Source organism: Poecilia mexicana, unplaced genomic scaffold, assembly GCF_051168715.1.
Source record: "Poecilia mexicana isolate PSO_F unplaced genomic scaffold, ASM5116871v1 scaffold_17, whole genome shotgun sequence".
In the NCBI taxonomy this organism is placed as follows: Eukaryota; Metazoa; Chordata; class Actinopteri; order Cyprinodontiformes; family Poeciliidae; genus Poecilia; species Poecilia mexicana.
The window spans coordinates 4,882,460-4,907,886 of NW_028263386.1; the positions used below are offsets into that span (position 1 = coordinate 4,882,460).

Sequence of the window (25,427 nt, forward strand, 5' to 3'; positions counted from 1 at the left end):
TCTATTAGAAATGTGAGTTAATGAAAAATGTTCAGTATCTATAAAATTAAATATGTTTATATTAGTTGTCATCATTAACAGAAATAAAATATCAATATGTGTGTATGCTCATATTTATATAATATGGAAATATGAGAAAACTGGTTTTGATGGAATTAATTTTATAATTATTGAGACCTAGTTAAACAAGCCATTTCCTTTAACTTTTCCCATCTTTCTCTGTTTCTTTTTTTTTTTTTCTTTTTTTTTTAAGTTCTCATAGATTTTTTTTTTAAACAACAATTTCTACCAATATAGTAAAGCTAGTATTTTCTCTCCACCTCCCTTTATTCCCACATTTCCTCATGTCCACCTGTACAACATCCACCTTGCATCTTGATCATACTTGGTAGCGGGCTGAGCCTGGTAGAGCTGTCCGGAGAACATCCACCCCTGTGCGGCCAGCAGGAGGGGCCGTGCTGAGGTGTTCGAAAAGCCGTAAAAGCTGCTGGTGTGTCGCAAACCAGGTGTTTTTTGCTAAGGTGGGGGAAGGGACGGGAGGGGGGTGAGGAAGGGTGAGTAGGAGGGAGGCGGGTGAGGGAGGAGGTAACTCGCGGAACGGCTGCGCTTCAGACCCAGCGAGAGGATCATGGCGGATGGCCCCAGGTGTAAGCGCAGAAAACAGGCGAACCCGAGGAGGAGCAGCGGTAAGTCCAAAGTCCACTCAAACCGCCTTTAGGGGGACCGGACGGGCTGTCCGAGAGCTTTCTCGCTCGTTAAAGTCCTCCCGGAGACTTTTGGGAGCGAGTTGGAGGTAATTTCGGGGACTTTTTGACGGGCGAATGAGTGCGGTGGTGTACCGTTATACCTGGCTGGGCTCTCTCTGCTCTCCGCCTAGCGGTGCTCTGGGGCCGCCTGGCCGTTAGAGAACCGTTATCCGCCTGTTAGAATAACCCGAGGAGCGCTTCGTTCTCGGATGTATCCTCCACTTTCCTTCACTTTTTGTCACCCATCTTTGCTCCTGGTGCTCCTTTTTAGCACTTTCTCGCCGATCAGCAACACTTGGCGGCAGGTTGAGGGGCTTTCACGTAACAACGTGGCCCGCTGCAGTTTAGTGATTTTTAGGGCGAGGTTGTTGCGGGGTTAGTTGCAATGCTAACTTGCTGCCACCTCGGGCCGGACAGAAGCTTTCTCCTCTCTTCCCGTTCAAAATGATTGAACTTCGTCTTGTGTTGCTTTTATGGCCGCATGGTAAATTGAGAAAGCAGTAGTTCGTGCTGTGTTCAGTGCAGTTGGATTGTTTATTCTATGTCCTCTTCACCCCGCCTTGCTTGCCACAACTGCAGCAACACATGTTGGCTTTGTTGAGGTAAGAGTTGAAACTATAATAGCTGTTGTTTAAAAGGCGACATTTTTAGTTCTCTGCTCTGTGCACCTGCAAACTGTAAGGAAAGCTGGATTTTAGCCTCTTTAAGTGGTTCAAGAAAGTTTATGTCACTAAATGCATTCTGATTCAGTTTCACCTGTCTTTTTTTATTATGAAATCCTTAATGCACATGGCGATGGTTATTATTACTTCATGACAGATTGGAGTAAAATTTTCTTGATATTACACATGTAATCAGACAAAACACACAGAAGTACAGTTATTGCAATTTTAATATTTATTATGCCTTTGTAATTTCATTAATCATACAGACTTTACAGTAGACTTTTCCCCAAAAAGGTTGTACAGGTGCTTTTTAATAAGGTAGAATGTCCTTAAAACTTTATTTATTTCAGCAATTAAATACAAAAAATGTTGTTTTATTATTCATGAAATGTTGAATATCAAATTATTTTGATATTTTTGATGCTTTTACAGCTCATAAACAGTCAATCATTTAGTTTCTCTGAAAATTTGCATATTACATAAAACTGATACAGAAGAGTGTGTGGTTAAAACAGTTGACAACTATATCATTGACAGGATTGTTTTTGATTTAAAACAATAATTCATTTTAAAAATTAAATTCAAATACTGAAGATTTATTACATTTATTTTGATCATTTTGATGATTATGATTTTTAGCTAATAATAACTCATATTTCAGTTTCTCAGAGAAGATAATGTTACATAAGATCAATAAAACAAGTATTATTCATACAGAAAAGTTATGTTATGTGCATGTTAGGGCCTACAACACAATCAAGGAACTGTTGACTTGACAGTTATTCAGCTGCCACTGACACTGATAAGGAGGGTAGGCAACAAAACGTCATTGATAAAGAAACTGGACTGCACTCTGATTGCCTTCCCCAAAGATATTAGTGGAAAGTTTAGTGGAAGAAAAAAATGTAAGAAAAGAAGGTGTATAAGACATTGGGATGGGCAGTTATTGTACGTATCATTATCGTGGAAATGAGAAAAATTATGGCAATGATAAAATAATCCATAATGCTTGATCAACTTTCAGACTCACAAAACTTTGATTGGGATTGTTACATTTGCAGTTTGAACTATCCTTTTTCCAATTTTAGTGACATGAAAGCACCTATTGAATAATTACATTTAACAATATGATCTAATGCAACAATTGTGCATTCAATAGCCTACTGAATATGGCAAGTTCACTTTTAGAGCGGTATTTGTGTTTGCTGCACTCTGGCTGTTTGTAGAGACAGAAGAATAAACAAAAAGACAATCATGATGGTAATACATTTTCAAACACCTTTTCCACTTTGACTGTGATCACAATAAATTCCACAAATTATCATAAGACTTTGTTGTCCATATTTCTGATCTGTCCATTTTGTTTTAAAAAATATATATTTTTAATTATTTTATATGGGCTTAATGTAATTGTCTGACAAACTGAATTTTGAGTTTCAATTAGATGTGGCCTATAATCATCAAAATTAACAGAAGTAAGCATCAGAAATATATCGCTCTGTGTAATAAAGCTGTGTTCTTAAGTTTATTTACTAAACTTAATTTTCTTTTCAGTTATGTTTTAAGTTACTGAGAAGCATCAGTTTTTAGGTTTTGGTAACTACATGTTCAGAGCCCAAAGTGTCGGGCATTTTTAAGTTTCTCAAGGTGTGACCTCAACTAATCAAGTGTTTATGATGTTGTGTGAAAGTGCAGCTCACTATTTTGTTGTCGATGACCCCAAGCAAACTTTAAGTGTGATGTTTGATAATATGGGGCAAAGTTTTATTGGCAAAATTTCTGCTGACCATATGATTACTGTTGCTGCCTTTCCATTCTGCAGTGTTTTTGTGGGAGAGTATATTTTGATATTCCATGCCTCACAGCTGAGCTCTGCCTTTTTTATTCCTCTGTGTTACTCTGTAGTTCTCCTCATCCTGTCCTCCTTCCATCTTCCTCAATCTGAATGCCTCTGTCTAAAACCTAAGTATATTTACATACAATAAATTACCACAACTTTTAATCAGGCTTTATATACATACACCAGTAACACATTTAATTTGATACACTTTCAGGGTTGTGTTATCTGAATGAATGAATGAATGCCCAATTTACTGCTTTATCTACTTTGTACAGCTTTGTTTAACGTTTTTGCAACTTTGTACTTTGTGCAGCTTTGCTTCACATGGATGCTGTGAGGGTGTGACCTGTGTGTATTTGAGTCCATTAGGTCATAAATGTTTTACATCATTATGTCTGTAATAGAAATGTTGGAAGCACATCGTTAACTCTGTATTTTAGGGATCAGCCTCATGTTTGATGCTGACCACACCCTCCCCTGAATGATGTCGCCTCAGTCGTGTCATGTGACTTTGATGATATGTTTCAAAGCTAACTTATTGACATTGCTTTGACTAAACTCAGAGTAGAATGTAGGCATTTATTTTAAATCACGGGCTAACAAAATGGGTATTAAATGCATATGATTGGAAAGGGAGTCATGATTTCCATGACTGATAGCTTCATTTATACCCAAAAAAGTTCAGTATGAAAAGATTGAAAGTACAATGGTAGAAAATTGCAAGGAGGTGAAGTGACAAGCTTTTCATTGGCACCTTTAGATTTAAGGAGGAGTAAAATGCATTTTATGTCTTTTATTAATTGATGTAGCAATTAGTCACCAGCTTATCACCAGTTTGTAGGGGTTCTTAAAGGAACATGTAGCGCAAGAGAACTTGTTGGAGTGACTGAAATTTTCTCTTGCTTTATGCGTGCATAGCAATGTAGCACCCCTCTTCTCCAGCTGTTGCTGTGCACCAGAGGTCAGCTGGCTGAAAGAAGGTTACTTCTCTATTTTGTGAATAGAGAAAAAACAGATTTTGACTGTTTGGAAAAATTGGTGATGTGGGAACTAAGGAAATGCCACCTAGAGCTACATGATATTAGAAAATCTTGCACAGTTTTTTTTTTTTTTTTGTATTCCAAAACCTTTCTGGTACAACTTCACTGACTCCCAAGTTTCAGAGGAACGTTCAAGGGCCTGTAAGGTGAAGACTTCAGCAACACTTGAAGTACTAAGGGTGCATTTACAGCAGCCCTGTTTAGTCCATTTTACTTCAATTCTAGTTTGTTTGCCTAGAAAGTCCAGTTCGTTTGGAGAGGTGTGAATGCATAATTGAACTCTGAAGCGGGCTAAAAAAGCAAACTCTGGTCCACCTATAAACCTAGGTCTCATTTTGGTTAAAGTGAACTCTGGTGCAGACTGGAGACTACTCCAAAAGCAGGACCTGGACTACAGCGCAAGGCATTTTGGGTAAATACAACCAAGACAAACATATGACTCTAGCACTAGCGGGAAAAATGACTGGTGGTCTTTTACCAAAGACAAAAGAGAAATCCTAGAACTGCTAAAATCTGACACCATTTTGTTTTTGTTTACATTTTGTGAAGAAGAAAGTTGTCTTCTTCAGAAGTTTTCCTGTTGTTTCAATCAGTGATTCTTGGTGAAAGTGCAGTGTGAAAGTGAACCACGCCAGTTGAAAATGCAGCAAATGTTGTAATGCTAGTTCCAAATCAGACTAAGTCTAGTGGACTATAAAGTGTGAAAGCACCTTGAGAAACAACTATATTGGTAATTCAACGCGTTTCGGCTTGTGGCTTTTATCTGGGTCATTGTCCCTGGAATGACCTTGATGAAGGTCGCAAGGCGAAATGCGTTGGTCTACCAATAAAGATGTTCCTTAGCACTTCCCTTTAGCATTTCGGGCTATGTCATTGGAGTCCATTGTGAGCATCTTCTGCCGATACTCTGTACAACCAGCTAAATATTACATTAGCCTGAAAAATGCAAGGTCATAGCACTTGGAATATATTAGGCAACAAATATTGCACTCCAAATATTCCTTTGGAATATAGATATTGCAAATACTGATTTTGAGTTGACGATATGTTTGCGATATATTGAGCAGCTCTCGTGTCGGCTATCACGCCTATAAAGGTTGGCATCTACAGTTAGCAAGCTATGTGCTCAAACAGTTTTAATTAAAGTAATTATTTTTGCTTAAATTGATGAATGAAGTCCAGAATAATTTCAGATTTGTGAACGTTAGGAAATCTTATAATTCTTTGTTAAGGAGTCAAGAAATATTGCCACAGAAAAATATACTGAGTATATGTCTCTGTTAGAGGTAATAAAACTATCACTAAAGCAACCTCGGAATGTGTGTTTGTGGGTCGGATTATTTCAGTACTGAAGTGGAAGCTTTGTAAATAGGATTTTGTGTAATAACTTTAAATTTAGCCGACCTTTTTGAGTCAGAGCCTCTCATTGGACCGTTTCTTACCTGTCCTCTCCTCCTCTCGGCTCCAGCCAATAATAAAAGCCCATAAATAGACATTTTAGATCATTTTAAAGCGTTATCTGTGTGTGTATACGTGTGTGTGTGTGTTTGAGCAGAGGGCTGGAAAGCACCTTTTTTTCCCCCTCCTGCTGACGCCACGACGGTGACTCTGTACGTCTGTACAGGAGCCATCATCATCATCATCATCACCACCATCATCATCATGTTTACCTGAACGCGGATAGCGGGGCGGACAAATGGCCTAGAAATAAACACAAATAACACCTGCGGCTCTCAGGATCCTCTCACCGTTTCCTAAAAAGGCTCTGTGTTTTCCGACGAGCCAGGATTAGCGCTCCAAATGTCAACTTGCGCAGGTAGAGACATGGATTTTTTTTTAATTTTATTTTGGTAGTTTTTTTTCCCCTCTCCCGTGTGCCATGCCAGCTTCGCTTGGATGCTCGCTTCCCTCTGTTCTCGCGGGATTTATCGCATTTCTGACCCACTTGTGCATGCTTTATCTCTCCTTTTATGTGCTTCTTTCTGTGGACTGATTGCCCCGTTTGGTCGAGTGCACCCCATGCTCTCCGTGTAAATCTGAGCGTATGCGCGCGTGTGTGTGTGTCTGCCTGCTGTGGAAAATGACCGGTGCATAAGGTGGTTATTCCTCCGTTATTTTTCATGCAGAGCGCTAAAATAGCAGCGCATCCCTATCAAATATCTCCTTGTAGATCTATTGTGCTGCGATGAATCGTTATGCAATTTGGTTTAGCTGGAGGGAATGGCGGTCAGTGCCGTTACTGCAGTGAAGGTGGGGTTTTTTTCCTGGACGGGAGACAGCCAGGTATGCAAGGTGATGCAACACCTATAAAGGTGTATTTTCACCGATTATTACTGGATTTTCTCGCCACCAAGAGCGACGAATCTCGATTTGAATCCTTTCATCCAGCTGATTTCGGTTATTTTCTTACTAAAAGAGATTTTTGTACCTCTCATTCTGAGAGGTAAAAAAGCGAGGCGCACAATCAAGATGGCAAAAGGTGTTTGGTGTGTGTGTGAATCATTGCGCAGCGCTTTCATCCTCCTCCTCCTCCTCTCTCTCAGTTTCAGCCCGCCTCATTTCAGACGTGTGTCTGTCTTAGTTTGATTCCACCTGACACAGGCAGCTTGATCACAAGCACCTCTTTGATTTTCATTAGCCTGTGCTAATGGTACCAAGACCCCCTGCCAGTCATCACCATAATGAGGCAAACGGCTGCTGATACCAGCTAGAATATCTCAGAAGCTGCAGTTTCTTTTAGCTTCAGCAGTTCACGTCCTCAGGTCACTTTATATTATCAACAAATGAAATTAATCTGTCTGCATACTCAAAGGTTACTGAACTCTGCTGGAAAGTTATTAAGAAGACTCCTGCTGTGCTTATCTTAAATTAGAAGCTAGATGTGGCTGATAATAACAACTCTTCAGCAATTGTAAGGCTGGAACTAATGATTAGTTTAATAGTCTATCAGTATTTTTCCACATTAGTCAGTCATTTTCTGTTCTCAGTACCTCTATGTTGTACTGCACCTTTCCAGATTGCACAGGTGTGCAGACCTCTAACTCACCATAAAATAAAATCAGAAACTGCTTGTGAAATAATACAGTGGACTTTCCAGAAGCCATGCTAATACTTCCTGTTTCTCTCTCACCTCTGATTCATAATCTAACACAATGAAGATGATCCAAACTTGGCCTGGATCATTCTTCAATGATTTCAGATTCACAGAGGCTTTACTCTGATTGTAAAGGTGCTTTTTTCTGCTGGTAATTTCTTCCCATTTTACCTTTGTTGGAATAACTCTGTTATTTTAGTTCCGATTTTCTCTTTTTGTGGACGTTTGTTCATAATGTTTCTTTTTTGGACAATAATTCCCACATGTCTCAAATTCTGTGCAGCTGAAAATAGTTTTCCTCTTACTTTTTTTTAACTTTTGGATTGTTATGATGCAACGGAGATTTAGAGCAGCAGCCAAAGCAAGGGAGGTGGGTAAGCAGAGACCCTTGGTTTAAGACTGACTGCTACTGGAGATCCTTCTTGCCCACAGCATCAACATCTACATAAAGAATTTATGTAATGTTGTCAGTGAAAATTTACAGCAAGTTTGTGAATTTATTAACACCTGACAAATTATTAACAGAGTTTCATTAACTGAAAGGGAAGATGTTGCTCTTATTTGTAACAGCCTCTTTAAAACAATGCTATAAAGAAAATTATGTATTGCCATCTAAGTAGATATGAAAGGTTAACTTTCTGTTGGCATGTTTCTGATTATAAGATAAAAAGTTTATTGTGCTTGAATAAAACGCATTTATGGATTTAGTTGCATTTTTGTGCAACAGTAGCTGGACACAGCAGTTTTGTAAACCGCTACAAAAACATTAGTTGATGGTGCAGAGCTTGTAGCTTGTCAGAGGGTAGAGGATATTGCAATTAAGCTAAACATTGACTGCTCTGTATTGAAATGCAGTTTAAACAAGTGAGAAATATGAGAAAAGCAATGGATGATATTTATCTGCTGATTCTTTTTTTAAACTGTGTTTTTATACTTTAGTCTACACTAATTTACCAAGTACTGCCCATAAAGAGCCACAGGACAGGGGAAAAGGACACAAGCGTAGCTGACTAGCTCACTTTTATTTGTATTTAGGAAAAGGTTCTTGCTTTCGTGCTCTTCAAATGTTATTTTAAAAAGTCAACACATCAAAATAGAATCTTTTCGCTTCATTTTCACCATTATATATTTCCTGTTCTTGTAACAGACCTTCTTGTAACTTGAGACAGACCCTCCAGGTTTCAGACGGTGTTATTCTAACAGGAAACTCACTGACTGCAGTTCTGCTGTAAATTAAAGGTGTCGACATTCGTCCCAACGTCACGTCTTGGCGGTCACGGCTTCGTCATCCTGCGCCTTCAAAGCGCTCCGTGTTTGTCTGCACATGGATGCAGGCTCGACTGTGCTGTAATCTTACACTGCAATTTAGGGCCTGCAGGAATGCAGCCTAGTGTTAACATACCTTTACAGGATAAACAAAGCGGCCTACTCCCAGGCTGGAGCTGTTCGGTGTCAGGAGTCAGCGAGAACGCCGCTCCATACCGCCATCTGTCCACAGGAAGTGAAAACTTTACTTGGTGGATCTGTTGTTGTTCCTTATGTTCCTGTTTTGGTTCTGGACTTCATGCTGTTTTGTTTTTTTCAAAGTTCAGCATTGTCGGGTTTTTAGAGATTCTTCCAATCTCCTTAACATATTAAGGAGATAATATGTTAATAAAACGTTAATCAATTTGCGGTTTGAGTGGAAGATAAGGAACATTTTCACTATATGTTCTCTTTATCTTGCTCCTAAAGCTGGAAGACACTCTTCAAGGTTTGCATATTTTTTTCTACTGCCATGTTTAAACCTGCAGTATGTAACTTTAATAAAAATCTATGTTTTTTAAGTATTTGTTAGAACTGTCACCATATTGAGACAGTGTGAAACAAATAATCTGTTTCCTCCACCTCCTTCATTAACTGCTATTGCCGTCTGAAAAAGTGTACCAGTTCCAATCAGAGCCAGGAGGAGGGTCTTACTGCTGTCAATCAACCTCATGTACTCAATGCTTAATGTGCTAATGGCAGAGAACCAACCTGTCGTTACAGGACAACCGTTTATCCTCTCTTATCGGTGACCATGTTAACTAGCCTGATCATTCACAACAGGCTATGCTAGCTAATGAGCAGCGCCACATGGTGAGATGAGCTCAGTTTTTTCACAAATTATCTTTCTCATACCAGTGTCATGACATTGTGAAAATTTAAACAAATACTAAAAAATATTTTTTTATAAAGTCAAAAGAAATGCCTGTGAGAATTTCTTTTGACTCAGCTTTTAAGACCTGAACTGAACAGTCTGACTCTGCAGAGCAGATTTATTAAAACACCTTCTTCAAAGAAAGCAGAGAGCTCCGACTCTGAGTGGCTGTGCTCCAGCCTGGGGTTCTCTGGTTCCAGCTGTTTTACAGTGTGAAGGAGTCATGTGAATGTCCTGCCTCAGAGGGAACGCTGAGCATATTTGCAGCTAACATGATTTGCCACAGACTCGACTCACCTTTGTGCTCTCATTAGCAAATGTTGCTACACTAATCCAAAATGTTATTGTAGTATTATCCTGGATATGTATTTCCTTCGCTCCCATACAATGCTGGATTTACATGTTTTCACGTATGTTCCATTTGGGTTATGTTAGTATTTATTGCTGCGTGTTAGTGTGTAACAGTGGTTTGTAACTGATCTGTAATCTGTGGTCGTCCTCATGACTTTCTCCTCATGCTGGAGAGCCTGGGGCTGCTGCATGTTTCCTTTGCATAAATGGGCCTGTGGAATGACAAAGCACTACAGGATGTCTTCACTAAGTCAGCACTGACCCCGCCCCATCGCCTTTTATGGTCTGGAGGGGACGGAGCATCGGGGCCAGCGATGCTGTTGCTTTGACTAATTGAGGAAAGTGTGTGTGTGTTGTGGATTTGAGGATGAATGTGGGAAACTGCTACTTTCCTCGAGGCTTTGCATAACAACACAAGCTCTTTGTTTGGATTTACATGCATTAATTACCATGAGGTAAAAGAAGTCAGCAGTTACAGTGTTGCTGTTGTGTATCAGTGAGATAAAACCAGCGTAAACCCCGATAAGGATAAACGCATCAGGATGAAACCTCATGTAGGAAATTATGGCCCAGTTTTCTCATTTGGATTATATTTATGTTCTTCCTGCAGTTGTTTTTTATTAATGTGTTTCAGGAAAGCTGTTCCCAAGAAAACGTCTTCATTGCTCTGCAAAAGCAACCATATCCCCCGACACATTTAACTTTTTTATTTGGATTTTATGTGATGGAGCAATAGAAAGCACTGCATAATTATGACACTATGACATTAAAAGAAAGTGACATAGTTTTCAACATTTTTACAATCCTTTGAAAAGCGCGTGGTGCGTTTGTGTCAGTCACACAGAGTCAGTACTTGATATCATAGATTTCTTTACACATGTAGCTGTGTTTCCATTGACCTTAAAATTGCGCAAATTAGAATTATGAAAATACATTTGCTTAATGGAAACATGCCAGTTTTTAAATGCGCTGTATGTTTGCTGATAAAAAGTTTTTGCGCCAAGATGAGGTGGGTTTTCAGCTGTGTCAAAATGTGTGTATTTTGCAAAGCTGCAATGAAAACATGCAGCAATTTCAATTGCGTTTCTTATTTAATAGAAACATCACAATTGCGAAATTGTGAGGGTTCTTTTTCGACATTAGCTGAATATCCAAAATATTTTGCACACATTTGTAATGGAAACACAATACTGAATCTTTTACACATTGTTTTTGTAAAATATATCTAACTTAGTCAGATTGGATGGAGAATGTTTATAAACATTCGTTTTCAAATCTTGCTATAGATCCTCAATTTGGTTTAGGCTCAGACTTTGACTGGGCCTTTCTAACCAATGTATATTGTTCAATCAAAACCATTCCATGTTTTTCTCCTGCTGTATTGTTTAGCTTCTTGTTCTGCTTCAAAGTGAACCTCTGTCTCAGTCTCTAGTGTTTTTCAGCACCTGAGTTTTGCAGAATTCCCCGGCTGGAAAAAGCGTCCCAGAAGCATGATGTTGCTGCTACCATGTGTCCCTGCAGGGATAGAGTGTTTAAGGCGATGTGCAGAGATAGTTTTGAATGTAGGCCAAATAGTTTAATTTTGGTCTGTTCTGACCAGAGCGCTTCCTTTCACATGTTTGCGCCGTCCCATACGTGAATTGTGGCAACCTATTAGTGAGACTTCTTGCCTCTCTTTAGTAGAGGCCATATTTATGAATGCACAGCAGTTGCCCTGTAACTCTACATCTCCTCCAGAGTTTCTATAGTCTGTAGTTGTGTTTTTACAACTGGTAGCAGCTAGTCAGCCTCTCAAAAGCTCAAATAACACATGAACTCTGACCCTAAATTCCAGAAGAGTTGAAAAGATGGCTTCATGGACCAGTCTAGCATCGAACTGCCAGTCTAACATCAACGTTATTGTGATAAATGATAATATTGTTGCGTTGAGACCATTTTCAAGTATTATAACGGCATAGTAAAGCAAGAACACATTTTCAAAGATCAATAAACTTTCTAGTGAACATTTAACACTGGAACTGGAAGACATTTTAATTATCTACAATAAATAAAATAACAGAAACAACAGATAAAATGAATTATGAAGTCTCTGTAAACAAACCTGAACTGTCTTCTATGCTCCTTGGTTTTATGAAGATATTTGGTTGGTAATGTTCTTTAGCAAACCTCCTTCACAGAACACCTGAATTAATACTGTGTTTACTAATTAGCTGACTGCTGTGCGAAAAAAGGCACTGAATTTTATTGAGTGTAATCAGAATACAGGAATATAAATTAAAATACACACTCCACTTTCTAAAGTTTGTAAAATCATGTTTCATTTTCCTTCCATGTCTCACAAATTCCCAATAAACTTCACTGAAGCTAGCGGTTGCAACATTACAAAACATGTGAAAGTTCAAGTAGTGTGAATACTTTAGCAAAGCAATGCGAACATTCATGAAGTTGAAACGATCATGGGACAGATACTCGAAGCGTTTCCCGACTCAGACGTGTTGGCCGCTTGTGCAGGTGTGACTTGCAAACGCTCAGCGTCAGGCTTATTTTTAGTCAAGGTGAAAGGGAAACGGTGCGCTGCCCTCTGATTTAAAACGAAACCAAGAGCAACTAATTGTGTCTCTTTCTGACTTGACTTCAGCTCTCTTTAGAAATGTCAAACTTTTTTTTTTTTTTTTTTCATGAAACCCTATAATGATTGTGGTCATTTGTAAGCTTTGGAGGTAATTCAGAAATAAATAATTTACTAAGCAAAAGGAGGAAAATACAGGTGGAACATAAGAAAGGAAGCAAAAAAAAAACTCCCTCGCTAACAGCAGGTCTTATACAGAACCAGAACTGCAGTTTGAGGAACAGCCAAACTCTTAGATGCGGCTCTGCTCATTTAAATAAGGAACCTGAATATTCATGTGTTTAAGAAGCTCCCAGCTGCAACCTTTACCTCAGCTCTCTGAAAGCCACCTTGTGGTGAAGCTACTCAATACATTCCTGAATGCATGAAGTCTCAGTTTGACTGTGGAATCCATAAGCTGAGGTATTAATTTTGATCCCGGAGTGTGTGTGGAGGACGTGTCGGTGCTGGCCGCTGTTTGTCAGAAGAAAGAGTCCCATTGAAAGTTGTTGTGAGAGAGAAAAGGAGAAAAGTCCCTCACACTCAGCCAGTGGGAACCTTCTCTTCCTCTGCTTTGGTGGCGGTAAAATTTGCATACCCCTGCAAGCCCCATTCTCTGTTTTTCTGCAGCTGAGAGGCAAAGTGGATCAAAAACTGAGCTCAGAGCTTGCCGCCTGCCTCCAGGCACAACATCAAGCCAGAGTGGAGAGGGCGCTGTTACAGCAGGAATCCCAGGCGCGTCGGTCACTGAAGTGGATGTCAGCCTGTGGGGGGAAGGCTTTAATTCACTTCTGTTTAAGTTTAGAACAGATCTCCAAGGCAGAACAATAACAGTAATAACAGACAATTTGTCAGGGCTTGTATATTAAAAATGGACTTGAAAACCTTACTTTTAGATTCCAACCTAGCATGATAACCTTAAGGAAAAATATCAGTTTCAAGAAATTTACACAAAAAAACATTATTTAATTATTTGTTTGAAGCCCCAAAAATAATTATTCTTATTTCTGGGAAAATAATACAACAGCGAGAATAATGTTTTTATTGTAATTTTTTTTAGCACATCTAGAAATATTCTAGAAAAAATTCAGCTTTGGAAGCTGAAATGCTACTTGAGTCGCTACTCGCTGGCTTTTGCAAACCATCCAATCCAGGAGCACCTTCCATTTTCCAGGCTGCTCATTGGCTGAACCTTCAAGAGTGTAAAAGAAGAAAACTGTGGATGTTGGCTTCAGCAGTAGTGCCAAGATGGTTTCCACTGTGTGTATGAATGGATATCAAGGTAAATTTGATGTTTAAACCATTAAGACAGACAGTTATAAGCGTTTTTAGAGGGAGTCTCAAGTTTTAGTTAACCTCTTCAAACACAGTGTAAAACTTAATGCTGGTAACTGGCTCTTTTGTGTTTTTAAGCTTGGCATGAATGTTTAAGCCCTAACCTAAAAGACACACTTAAATCAGGATATATTTTTCAAACAGTGTGTGTTAAATTCTCTGGCATTTTACCAGTAAAATGAGGAAAAGCTCTGCTGAAGAATATAAAAGGGACAGTAGGATGGGAGGAGACTTCCGAGCAGCGCCACTGTTCTCAGGAGAAATTAATCATGGGAGATGGACAGGTGGGTTAGGAGCAGTCTGACTTGCTAAAGACACTCCTGAGGCTGCAGAGAGACCTGCGGCGGCGGCAGGACAGGTGGGAGTGGAGGAGCAGAGAATTAGATTAGAGCCACAGCAGAATGATTTATTCTCCGTCTTTTCACTCTGCTCTCCATTTGGGGAATATTTTTATCATTGAAGCAGAAAATGAAAGTGGACACTGTTTGAGCTATTTGCTCTTATTTGTGTGTATTTGGATGTGTGTGTGTGTGTGTGTGTGTGTGTGTCTGACCAGCAAGTGGCGCTTCCTTGCTCTTACGATTAGTGTAGAAAGGAAGTTTTGGTCACACACGGCTGATATAGTCTCCTGTTTTTGTTTCGTGATGTTTAGAAGGTAATGTGCTGCCCTTTAAACGTGAATACTTTTTTTTTACATCTTTAAATTCACCAGTGCCTTTTCCTCCATTGCTGGTTTCCATGAAGTACTGGTGCAGGATGAGCTCATTGCTCTGGTTTCCATGCTGTCTAATCAGTGTTGTGCTGGTTTATTCAGGTTATATTTGGATGATACTCGCCTGCTGTTGGCCACAGGTCTCTTGTACTAAAACTACAGGCATTGTATTGACTGGCTGTGTCTTTTCTCACATTGGTGTCTTTTCCTACTGTTTTCCAAAGATATTTGATTCTTTTTTATTATTTTTATCTTGTTATACTGAATATACTAATTGATTGATTCAGTTTATAGATGTACCAATCAGAGATTGGCAGCGTTGTTAAACTCTGACCTGCTGATTTTGATTCAATCTGGTTCTGATTGAAGAAAAATAAGTATTTTTTTACTTATGGATAAACTATAAATCTCCAATAAACTCCAGAAGACACTACCATCTTTTAGTGAACAGCAGCAAGTCGTCCAGGTCCAGAGGCATTAATGCGGCTGCAGACCATCACACCACGTCCCCCATGTTTGATATGGTTTGTTTGTTTTGTCCCACATGTGACTGGACACACACCTTACAGAAAATGTCACTTTTGTTGCATTAGTCAACCAAGAACTCTGACCTTAAATGATAATCTGGAGTGTTGAGATTTTGTTCTGGGTTCTGTTGTCACTTCCTGGATGAAATAATTTTGGAGTAACTTTAGTGAGAGGGCTTATTAATAGCAGTGTTTCTATCAGTGATTTTTAATGTGCATTTTCCTTATGTTAGCATTAGCATTAGCTGATGGAGGTGTCGCTGCTCTCTGTCCCTCTGCCAGCCAGCAGGATCCATGCAGAGGGAACGGAGGATTTGATTAGCATCAGAGTGGATCTGTGGACGCTCTCTCTGTCTCTTTTCCATCTTGAGCTCTCTGAGCTTTGATTTATGGTCCATGTTACCTCTAACATGACACTAGATTAAAGACGGCCCGAGGAGTCGCTTCCAAACCAAAATATGCTGATCTGTTCAAACTGTCAGCGCAGATTTAGATTTGTTTGTTGACACTGAACACAATTATGCTCCGTTCCTCCCAAAGCATGGAAGCTAATTCACGGTGGAGCGAAAGAGAGAGCTGGAAGAATAGGAGTGTTATTGAATTACAGGTGATGGCTGCTAATTGGGCCCTCCAGAGATGGCGCATGTCCTCAGTGCGAGCGTGTGTGTCGGGCTCTGGGGATGCAGACTTGATGAAGCTGTTAGGGGAAAGTGCGTGCTCCCTGAGTGCTGTGCTTTAGAGGCCGTCCCGTCCCCACGGAGGAGCGCTAATGGATGCCACCCAGCCTATGGATGAAGGTGGAGGGAGCGGCGGCGGCGTTGCTCGGGGTGACGCCGCTGGAGTCGAAGCTTGACGGCTTGAAGCAACACATTGCAACCAAAGCTGTGAACCGTTTTACCATGTCACTGTGGTTCACAGCACTGCTGTTGCATCATGATACACACACTGTTTACTCACATACACACTCTTATTGACGAAGCAGGTACATGAACACGAGTCAGAATGAGGCCTAAAGTTGGCGTTTCTTTGGTTAAGAGTGGGATTAAAAAGAGCGTTTGCTAGAGAGTAAGATGGATAGTTAATAAAATATATTAATTTGTACTGAAATAGAAAACATTTACTGGTTTGAATTGAGATATTTTCATTTTTTTATAAGCAAAACAAGAATTAAATGGAAGTCTTTCTTACATAAAATTATTTTAAAATGCTTCCTCGTCTCTTGGGATTTCTAAATCTTCTGCACAGATCAGATTATTTTACGACTGGCTGGACACACCTGATCTGCTTTTACTCCAAGCTTCTGCTAGGCTGAGAAATCCAGAAAGTATTGGAAAGATCCACACATTTTTAGCCTCAAAGACAAGGAATAAGAAAAAAACTGACATCTTTGTAAACCGCAGAAAACATAAGTAAAAGAACATGTAAAAATTCTGCTTGTTTATGACTTAAATCAGAAATTGGTCGCTTTCTGTTAGCATAGCATAATTTGTATTTGTTCTATTGTGAATAAATGTTCACAAATTAAAGGTTTAATTTGTCAGCTGTGACATTGTACTGCTTTAATGAAGGAAGAAATCATCTTAAGGCTTCAACAGGGATGCACAATAATGCACAATGTATGAGATTGAATGCGTGACAAGTAGTATAAAGTGCTTTATAAACTCTAGAAAGGATAAAAAAAATAAAGCAGCAAGATATGCATCATGTGCGCAGCGCCACCACAAAGCTTAAAACTGAAATAAATAATTCTGTTACTTCTCACAGAACTAATCATTTTCTGTCCCCTATATGAAAGTAAATAATAAAAACCACAGTTCCTGGTATGGTTTATCAGAAGAGACCCAGCCCAGTTTAATTTTATTATTTCATCAGATTTTCAGCAGAGCTCCCTGTCTTGTTATCACCCAGTTTGCTCGCCTTGTTACTGCTGAGCTCTCAGTGTTCAGGTTAAAGTCTCCATCGCTGCCATTCAGCCTGCCGCCGTGATCCGTCACTTGTGTTGATCAAAGCAGTTGAAGCATCAGCATTGCTGCTGCTGCAGCAGCACGACTGCTGAGGTGTCAGCTGTACGTCTGCATGCGATCTGGGGCAACAACGCTCACTCGCTCAGCTTTTCCAGCCTGTGTAGCTGCTGCTTGTGTTGACGGAGGCCAGAGCTCTATTAGAGTTTCTGTGTGTGCAGTCTGAAGGAGATGCAAACATAACTATGCCAGTCTGGTGTCAGTGATATTAGTTCAGATTGGGGACTGATTTTTCATTTTAATTTCCCATCTTAATTAAGGATGAAACCTAAGCGAACGCCTGACTGAGCTACAGTTTTTCTTTCTGTTATCGGAACAGGAGAACTGGCACAGGCGCAAACTCAGAGGCTCCAGCTTTGACTTTTCTGACTGCTTCTCATCAGCTGTTTGTTCTGCTCTTTAGTCTCCTGCAGCAGGTCCCTCCATGCGAACTCAGCGATGCTTGGTGTGTGTCTCACCAACCGGAAGGGAGACGGCGTGTGCAGAGGCTCATTAGTCACCGGTCGCTCTGCTTCTAGAAGATTTCCAAAAGAGTAGTTTAAAAGTACTGTCCAGTGCTGTATTTGTCTTCACTATCTAATCTACAGTGAGAGTAAAAACGCAGCTGGGTCAAAAACGTTAGATTTACACCTAGGAAAAAAAAGTTTTTAAAGAATGCACCAAAGGAAAAATACCTGTCATTTCTGCTTTGTGTGTTTTTGAGCTGATGACATCACTAGAGGCATAATAATGGAGCCAATCAGCTGGTGTTAGTAATCTTTATGGTGGCTTATCACTTTCCTGACTGATTTTTTTGATACATTTAAACATAAACTGTAATTACTGTAATCACTGTTGAGCATGAAGAATTAAAATGAAAAATAGAAAAATAGAGAAGGTTAAAGTATAAAGAAATTGTGCCCTATGTACCCAACAAATGTGTTCATGGAAGCTTCTCTTGGGAGGGAATATTTTATGTAGATTTCTAACAGATTAGCAAAACTAATAGAGACACATTTAATTTCATCTTGGGATAAATAAAGTATTTTTAATTTAAATTTGAATATTTATTCATTGCACACAAAGAGATATATATTCCAGCCATTCATTACTTTTAATGTTGATCTTGGTTTACAGCTAATGAAAAGCCAAACTACAGTTTCTCAGAAATTGTGAATTTTACAGAAGAGATTTTATTAAAGCTTAACGTAAGTCTTCAGTGCATCTTCAGATATGGTCTCTGTCATTTTCATTTTGACAAAGCTTCATGGATTGACTTTAAGAAGAATTAGTCAGGCAAGTTAGCTGGCCACTCACAAACTGATATGTTTTCACATGCAACTATTTATAACATAGTTTTCCCTTCCACTTAACTTTACATTGATACACTTGATTACAGCTCTCTTGGCAAGTTCAGATATGTATTTAACAGAGGTTCAGGTTTTTACTTTGATATATGTGTCACTTTTTCAGAATATTTAAGAAAGAAATCTCTCCTTTAGTAATGATAGTCATAATGACTCATCGTTTTCCATTTTTTAATATGTTTGTATGTTGCTGTTAGCAAATTAATGTGTAAAAACTCAAGTGAACCCTTAAGTCATAGACCGTCCCACCACTGCAGCGTTTTGTATATGAGAGAAGAACAAAAAACAAAAACAGAGTAAACCAAGCTGAAAGAGGCAACCTGAGGGTTTGCTCTCTGTAATTTGGTGTTTGCGTGTCTGTGTTGAAGAGCCTTCGCGGCGTAGCAGGTGTGCCTGAGCTTCAGCGCCATTACAAGTCTCATAAATACCACCTGACACCATTACAGCAGGCAGGCCTCGATATAAAACCCTCTTCCCGTGGCGCGCAGCCCTTCAGCACAATTATATTATGGCACACTTAAGAAGAGGAGCCCTGCAGCCCTCTGTTGAGGCTCTTAACAGACCCGACCGGCCGCAGCTCAAAGATGGCTCTTCAGGCTTCATATTTAAGCTGTTTTTATTGCTCAGGTTAATTACTACGTTTCAGACTTGCTTCCTTAAAAACAACACCACCAATTAATTTGGCTTAACCTGATATAAGCTGGCTGCTTTTTAGGTATTTTTAAAACTAAATCAGTCCAAAACATACATTGGCACTGAAGTTTTAAGTTAAATTTAATCATAGTTCATGGAAAAAACACAGATCAGATTAAAATTTAATAGTTTTCATTTCGTTTTCCAGCAGATGTGGCACATCATTTGCCAGAGGTTGGTACAAACCTCAATATTTATCCTCTCGTAGATGACATTTCTGTGGAGGGGTGATCTAAACCTCCTTGACATTTTGCTAAACGGCGCTGGGAAAGGTCCGGAGCGTCCCTCCATTTTCCTTCCCCTCCTCCCCGCATTGTGCGGCAGTGCAAGCAGCACGGCGCACCAACACGTCTCCCGCGCTACGCACGCTTTGTGTCGTTACAAGTTCAGGGCTCTGCCTTTTTGTCTTTCACTGCCTTCCATGAGGAGAGCAGCCTAAGCTCTTTATTGTTTTGATGTTTTCCCTAAACACACCTTTGAAGCTAAAGTAGGTTAGCATCTCATTATGCTTTTGAAACAGGATGGCGATTTTAAATTCGGTTCAGGTAGGATTTCTGCTGCTCGCTCTGTTCTTCGCCCAAGCTTAGGAAGCCGCACAGAGTAGCCAGAACAAGCACTTTGATGCCTTAAACATGACTATTTGATTTGTTTGCATGTAAGTTAATAAACTAAAGATTAGACAGACATTTCCATTGAAATATTCCCAGATGGAGCTCCAGCAAAGCCACCACGGCATCCTGAAGCCCTGCCAGTCGGCTGAACTTTGAGTCCAGACTCCTGAAACCAAATGGAGATCAAGTCCAGATCTATTTTCGTACCATCCATCAACATGGACAGCTCCATGGTAGCTCAGCTTGACACTCCTGTTGATGACAGCCATTCAAAGCGGGACACATAGCTGTCCCATGTCCAGACGGCAGCGGATGGTCTTCATTTACTGTGGATTGCATTGCCAGCCGAGGCTCTGCGCCAGAGCGCTGCCTGCAGAGCTCCCAACGCTTGGTGCCAACTCCTGACATACAGTAGATGGAAGGTATTGTGCTGGCAGAGCCAAAAACACTGCCGTCTGATTAAGTAATATTGTGTAAACTGGTGGGGTGGTGTGAAGCAGTCTGCTGGATAAAGAAGATTGAGACTTTAGTATTCATCAGCGTTGTAGTTATGCAATTAAGCTTCACCCCAGCTGTTCAAAGCCCTTCAAAAAGGCTTAATGTGTTGAAACGGAAAAGAACTGAAGCAAATATAGTTGTCTGTTTTTTACAACATGACTGTTTTATCAATCATGTTGTTGGATTGCAAAAAAGGCATTTCATACCTATGAAAAGTAGTGCCGTGATATTTGATTTACCAGTCAAGAAGCCCTGAAACATTTGCTGACCTTAATATCAGTCTTTCATAGAGAAATACAATTTTTTTTAATCTAATTTCACTGATCATTGTTTGACCACTTCAGAGAAACTGAGCATACTGAGCAACTTTAAACCCAAAGTTGTCAAACAACGACATAACGTTGTGGAAACAGTAACTTGCTCTGCCTCATTGCAGCAGCAAATTGCACATTGTACGCCCTTCATCCCAATACCCACACATTAGCAGCACATCTTACACAACACACAGACTTCATAGGTTTATCAGGAATGACTCTGCTTTGTTTATTCATCCTTAGACCCTTTAACATGTAATTTAAATATACCAAAATAGGTGATAGAATATTAAACAGTTCATGTGTTGCTTTGAGCAATAAGATACACTAAAAATATGCTTTAGTTCAGCCTAAACATACGTGACCGCATTAGAGAGCATAAATAACTAGTAGATCCTCCAGAGGAGCTGCCTCTAAGACGAACACATCAGGCTAGGTAAATTATTGATACCCATCATGACATGAAACATGAAATTCCTCAAGCTTGGAAGGACAAAGTGAGCAATTTCTCTGCCTCACTTATTTTTTTATGTTGTTCAAAAGAACAAAAATGAGCAACTATTTGGTTTTAAGGACAGTTTTCTAAATATCTTTAATTCCTGTTTGATAAAAGTGGGAAGACGAAGCACTACTTCAGCAGCCTAGCTTCTCTGGGTGATGTTTTCCAAGAAGCAAAAGTGAACAGCTCCACATGCTGCATGTTTCATCCAAATATCTTAACCCCTGTTAACCTGCTCCTGTCCATCCAGAGGTGAACAAAGAGTTGTGACAGGACAGCAGCTGCCAGAGTGTGCATTTTCCCTCTACAGCTCAGGTTCCTCTGAGGTCTTCCTGGTTTTTCTGTAAAGCTGAGCACTTAGTTCTGTGTAGCTGAGCTGCACACAGAAACCGCTCACGGCAACACACAGGTCCCCTACAGAGCAGCTTTGTGTTGGAGAGGCGCCTCTCTCATGCAAAAGACACAGTTAAACTCACAGATGCCGTGTTTTGTACATCACAATGGCCAGCTCTTGCTGATCTTAGCAGCTCTTAGTAACCAAAACAGGTCCACAGTTCTCAGACCGTTTTCCCAAGGAGTTTTCTGCCGGTGAGGCTGCGTGTGTGATTTGAATACTGAGCAGGGGAGAAAAAGAGGAAAAATGTAGCGAGCCAGTGGGGTGTAAGGGAACAGGACCACAGCAGCGGTGCAGTACCTGCCGGGGCATAAATCAGCCTCAGTAATATTATTATTGATAAGACGGAAGTGTTTTATATTCTGTAAACTCTCAGAGGAAGTGTGAGAGGAGACTGGTGATTAATTCTGCAAGCGCTTCTTAAAAACACGATCGGTTTAAAAGAATACATGGGGAGGGGAACCAGTGGTTTGATGTTTTAGAAGTAGGAAAACAATCCTACATGCTGGGAAATTTGGAGAGGATTTACACCTAATGCATTCAGGTTACTCAGTCTCCATGGGAACTGATTAGGAACTAAATAATTTGTTAATCAGCTACAGTTAGATTACACCATTACTTCTAAGATAACATGTTTATTATTCCTTTTCTTTCCCAGTGAAATTGTAAATTGAGGCTAGTAGATGTTACATTTGTAATTGTGAAATAAGAAATAGTCATCAATAGTCATCTTTCTGAGTAGAAATATGCTGGAGACATTGGCAGCATGAAAAAAGTACAGAAGCAAAAAGACACAATTTTCATTTACAATTATTCTAAACTAATTATTTTGATTCAAGACAATTTTCTTCCATAAATTAACTTAAACTAAAGACACAATGATGTACAACATATTCATACATCTATTTTAAATCTAGTTCAGCTTGACAGCAACAAATAAAGCATTCTTTATTATTTATGTTTTTACAAAAATAGTCAGAGTAGTCACTCTGTTATGAATATTACCCTAACCTAGCATGATGTGATTAAACTGGAAACAAAAATAAACCTAATGTGTTTTTATTAAATCCATTATTTTATGTTGTAATAACACTGAGGAATTTCACTTATTCACTACATATAGTAGTTCTAATTTTGCTTAGTTCATGTTTTAATTATATAGAGAACAGTTGCTGTGCAGTTTAAGTATTTTCATTTAGGCAGAGACACATTCAGGTATGGCGTTAATCAATCAAACGTAGAGGCCAGATTCTACTTTACAAGTTTACTCAGCGGTTCTTCTGAGGAAAATGTCGCTGGCAGGCATCGAGCTCCGCTCAAACAGAGCATTAACCCTAAAAGTAAAGTAACTCAGGGCGATTTAGTCTTTTCTGTCAGCTCTTCATCAGTAGCCTCCAGGGTGTTGTCTCGTCAGAATCTCAGACATGGAGCTTCTCCAGAGTTAAAGTACCAAACCCTGCAGAGGTTGCAGACCCCTCTTTACCCAACTGTGTTTCCTTAACACACTTTGGTGTTAAGGAAAGACGGTTTTCTCAAGATAAAGCAATTAAATAAGATATATTTACAAAAATTATGCAAATTACTGATTATGATGAGTCACAGCACCAGATCAGCCCACAAAGGGCTCCGTACTGTTTACTTTTATTCTCAAAAGCTGTAATATAAAACCTTTTTGTCATTAAAAGGTTGAGAACAGATGAACTAATTAGCAGATGAAGTAGTTGTCAGAAGATCAGAGGGTCCTTCACTGTCCACTTTCAAAGTTAAATGTATCTTTTTTTTCCATGGCTTTCAACCTCAGCAGAACTTAGTTTTAGCTTTCATATTGTACTCAGTTCTCTTCTTTTGTGTGCATAAAGCACTTTGTGTCAGCTCTGGTTCTTTAAAAGCATTTTTATAAATAAAGATAAAAACTCCCCTTTACAAAACTACCAGTAAAATAAAGCTAACTATCCATGTGAGTTTAGATCAGTGGTCTACAATCCTCGAAAGGTCAGAGTCCTGCAACTTTTAGATGTCCCTTGTCCTACACACTTGAATAAAAAGGCAAAACTGCCTCACTAGCATATAGTCAAGCTCTACGGAGCTCAGCTAATTAGCTAATATTGGAGCCCGGTGTGCTGAAGCAGAGAGACACCGGCCCTGCAGGACTGGAGTTTGACACCACTGGGTTAGATTGTTCTGACTTAGACAAGTAACAGCTGACCAGTCATTTGGATAGTTTTAAAAGGTCAGAAGTGTTTTATTTTATTTTTTCAAACTTAAGATTGGGTGGATTTGTGTTAGAGCAGGGGTGTCAAACTCCAGTCCTCAAGGGCCGCTGTCCTGCAGTGTTTAGATGTGCCACAGGTAAAAAACAGTGGAATGAAATGGCTTAATTACCTCCTCCCTGTGTAGATCGGTTCTCCTGAGCCTTGCTAATGACCTAATTATTCTTTTCAGGTGTGATGCAGCAGAGGCACATCTAAAAGTTGCAGGACAGCGGCCCTTGAGGACTGGAGTTTGACACCCCTGTACAGTTAGAGGATTCCAGTTGTTTAAGTCCAAACTTAAAGGTCACGGTCCCAATCCCAGCATACCAACATGGCCCAAACGATATGTTACTCTCCCCCTTGGTTCAGACTTTTTGATTCCCTCAGATGTTTTTGACCAAGACCTGATTGGTGGGAGCTGTTTTTATTACAAAAAAGAATCTACCTATTAAAAGCCATGTGGTCATAATGTTGGTGCTAATTAGTCTATAACAGAGTGAGAAATTTCCCTTTAAATATTTACTTCTTTGCTGTGTTTTCATTTGCAGCAATGAAACAAAGAAAATAATTAACTGTTAACAGGCAGTCATTAAATCATGACTCATCTGTCTGCTTTTTTCAGAATCAATGCACTGTGCATGATATGAAAAAAACTAAAATGATACGACAGATACTTATTCTGAATCAACAGTGATTAAAAAAAACAAGATCCTTTCCACTTAGTCTGCACAAACAAAATAAAAAAAACGAGTGGCTTCGTTTTTTTTAGAGAACTGTCATCTGCCACGTGTTTGTTTGTTTTGTCTATCATAAGATGCGACCTGATGAAGAAAGTGATGTGTAGGCACATTTCACACAGATCGGGAGGAGCTGAATAAAACGCTGCTTAAAGGACCTCCTCCAGATGTACACCACATTTTCCTAAAGACTTTTATGGTTACATATCAAGCTAGCATTTCCAAATCTGACTGATTTATGGGGAGTTTCAGGAGCATAATAAATCTGTGTTCTGAATCAATAAAAACTGAAAGCAGTTAAATTCAGTCAGAAACCTGCACTGATTTATGGCTGTAATAGAGCCTTTCTGCTGTTTTCTAACAGGCTGCTGACTTCAGAGGCATTGATCAAGGTGTTTGTAAAAGGAAAATAACGGTAATTGTGTACCACTAAAATAATTACCCTTTCAGAAGAAAATGGTCAGAGTAGAGTGGCTTCAAATTTGATTCTACTTTCAGAACTCTGATGTGTTAATTCGGATGTTGTTGATTTGAATTTCTTTGTATTCTAGGCAGAAATCATTGGTTGTATCATGTTGAAACAGAATGTACAGCTGTGTTTGACATAAGATCAGTGTGGTTAGCAAGTGAAGTTCATAGTCATGACTGTGTTTCCATACACAGAAACAATGCACATCCAAGTCCTAATAAAAACAGGAAGAGAAAATTATAACATTTGCTGATCTTACAAAGCAGGGGGAAATTAATATTAGGCTTTTAAATAAAAACAACAGTTGGCATTTTTCTGATTCTTGAATATTTTCTTTTTTGAGAGCTGTTTCAATTCAGTTCAGTTTTCAGTTCAGTTTATATAGTAATTATTTACAATACATGGCATAGCTCTTCACCCAAGTCATACATCAGATCTCTGATGTCTGAGCTTGATCATTAAGGGTTTTATATAGCCCCTTCTCCACTGTCAGGTC

General features: G+C 39.4%; 1 protein-coding gene across 1 annotated transcript in view; it reads left to right on the forward strand.

The window, feature by feature from the left end:
• Positions 1-368: 368 nt before the first annotated feature.
• Positions 369-25,427, forward strand: part of LOC106934325 (zinc finger E-box-binding homeobox 1-like) — a 68,566-nt gene continuing 43,507 nt past the window's right edge. The window contains exon 1 of the mRNA XM_015014145.2: positions 369-686. Within this exon, the coding sequence (XP_014869631.2) occupies positions 629-686 (58 nt within the window). The 5' untranslated portion in view covers positions 369-628. The remainder of the gene's footprint in view (positions 687-25,427) is intronic.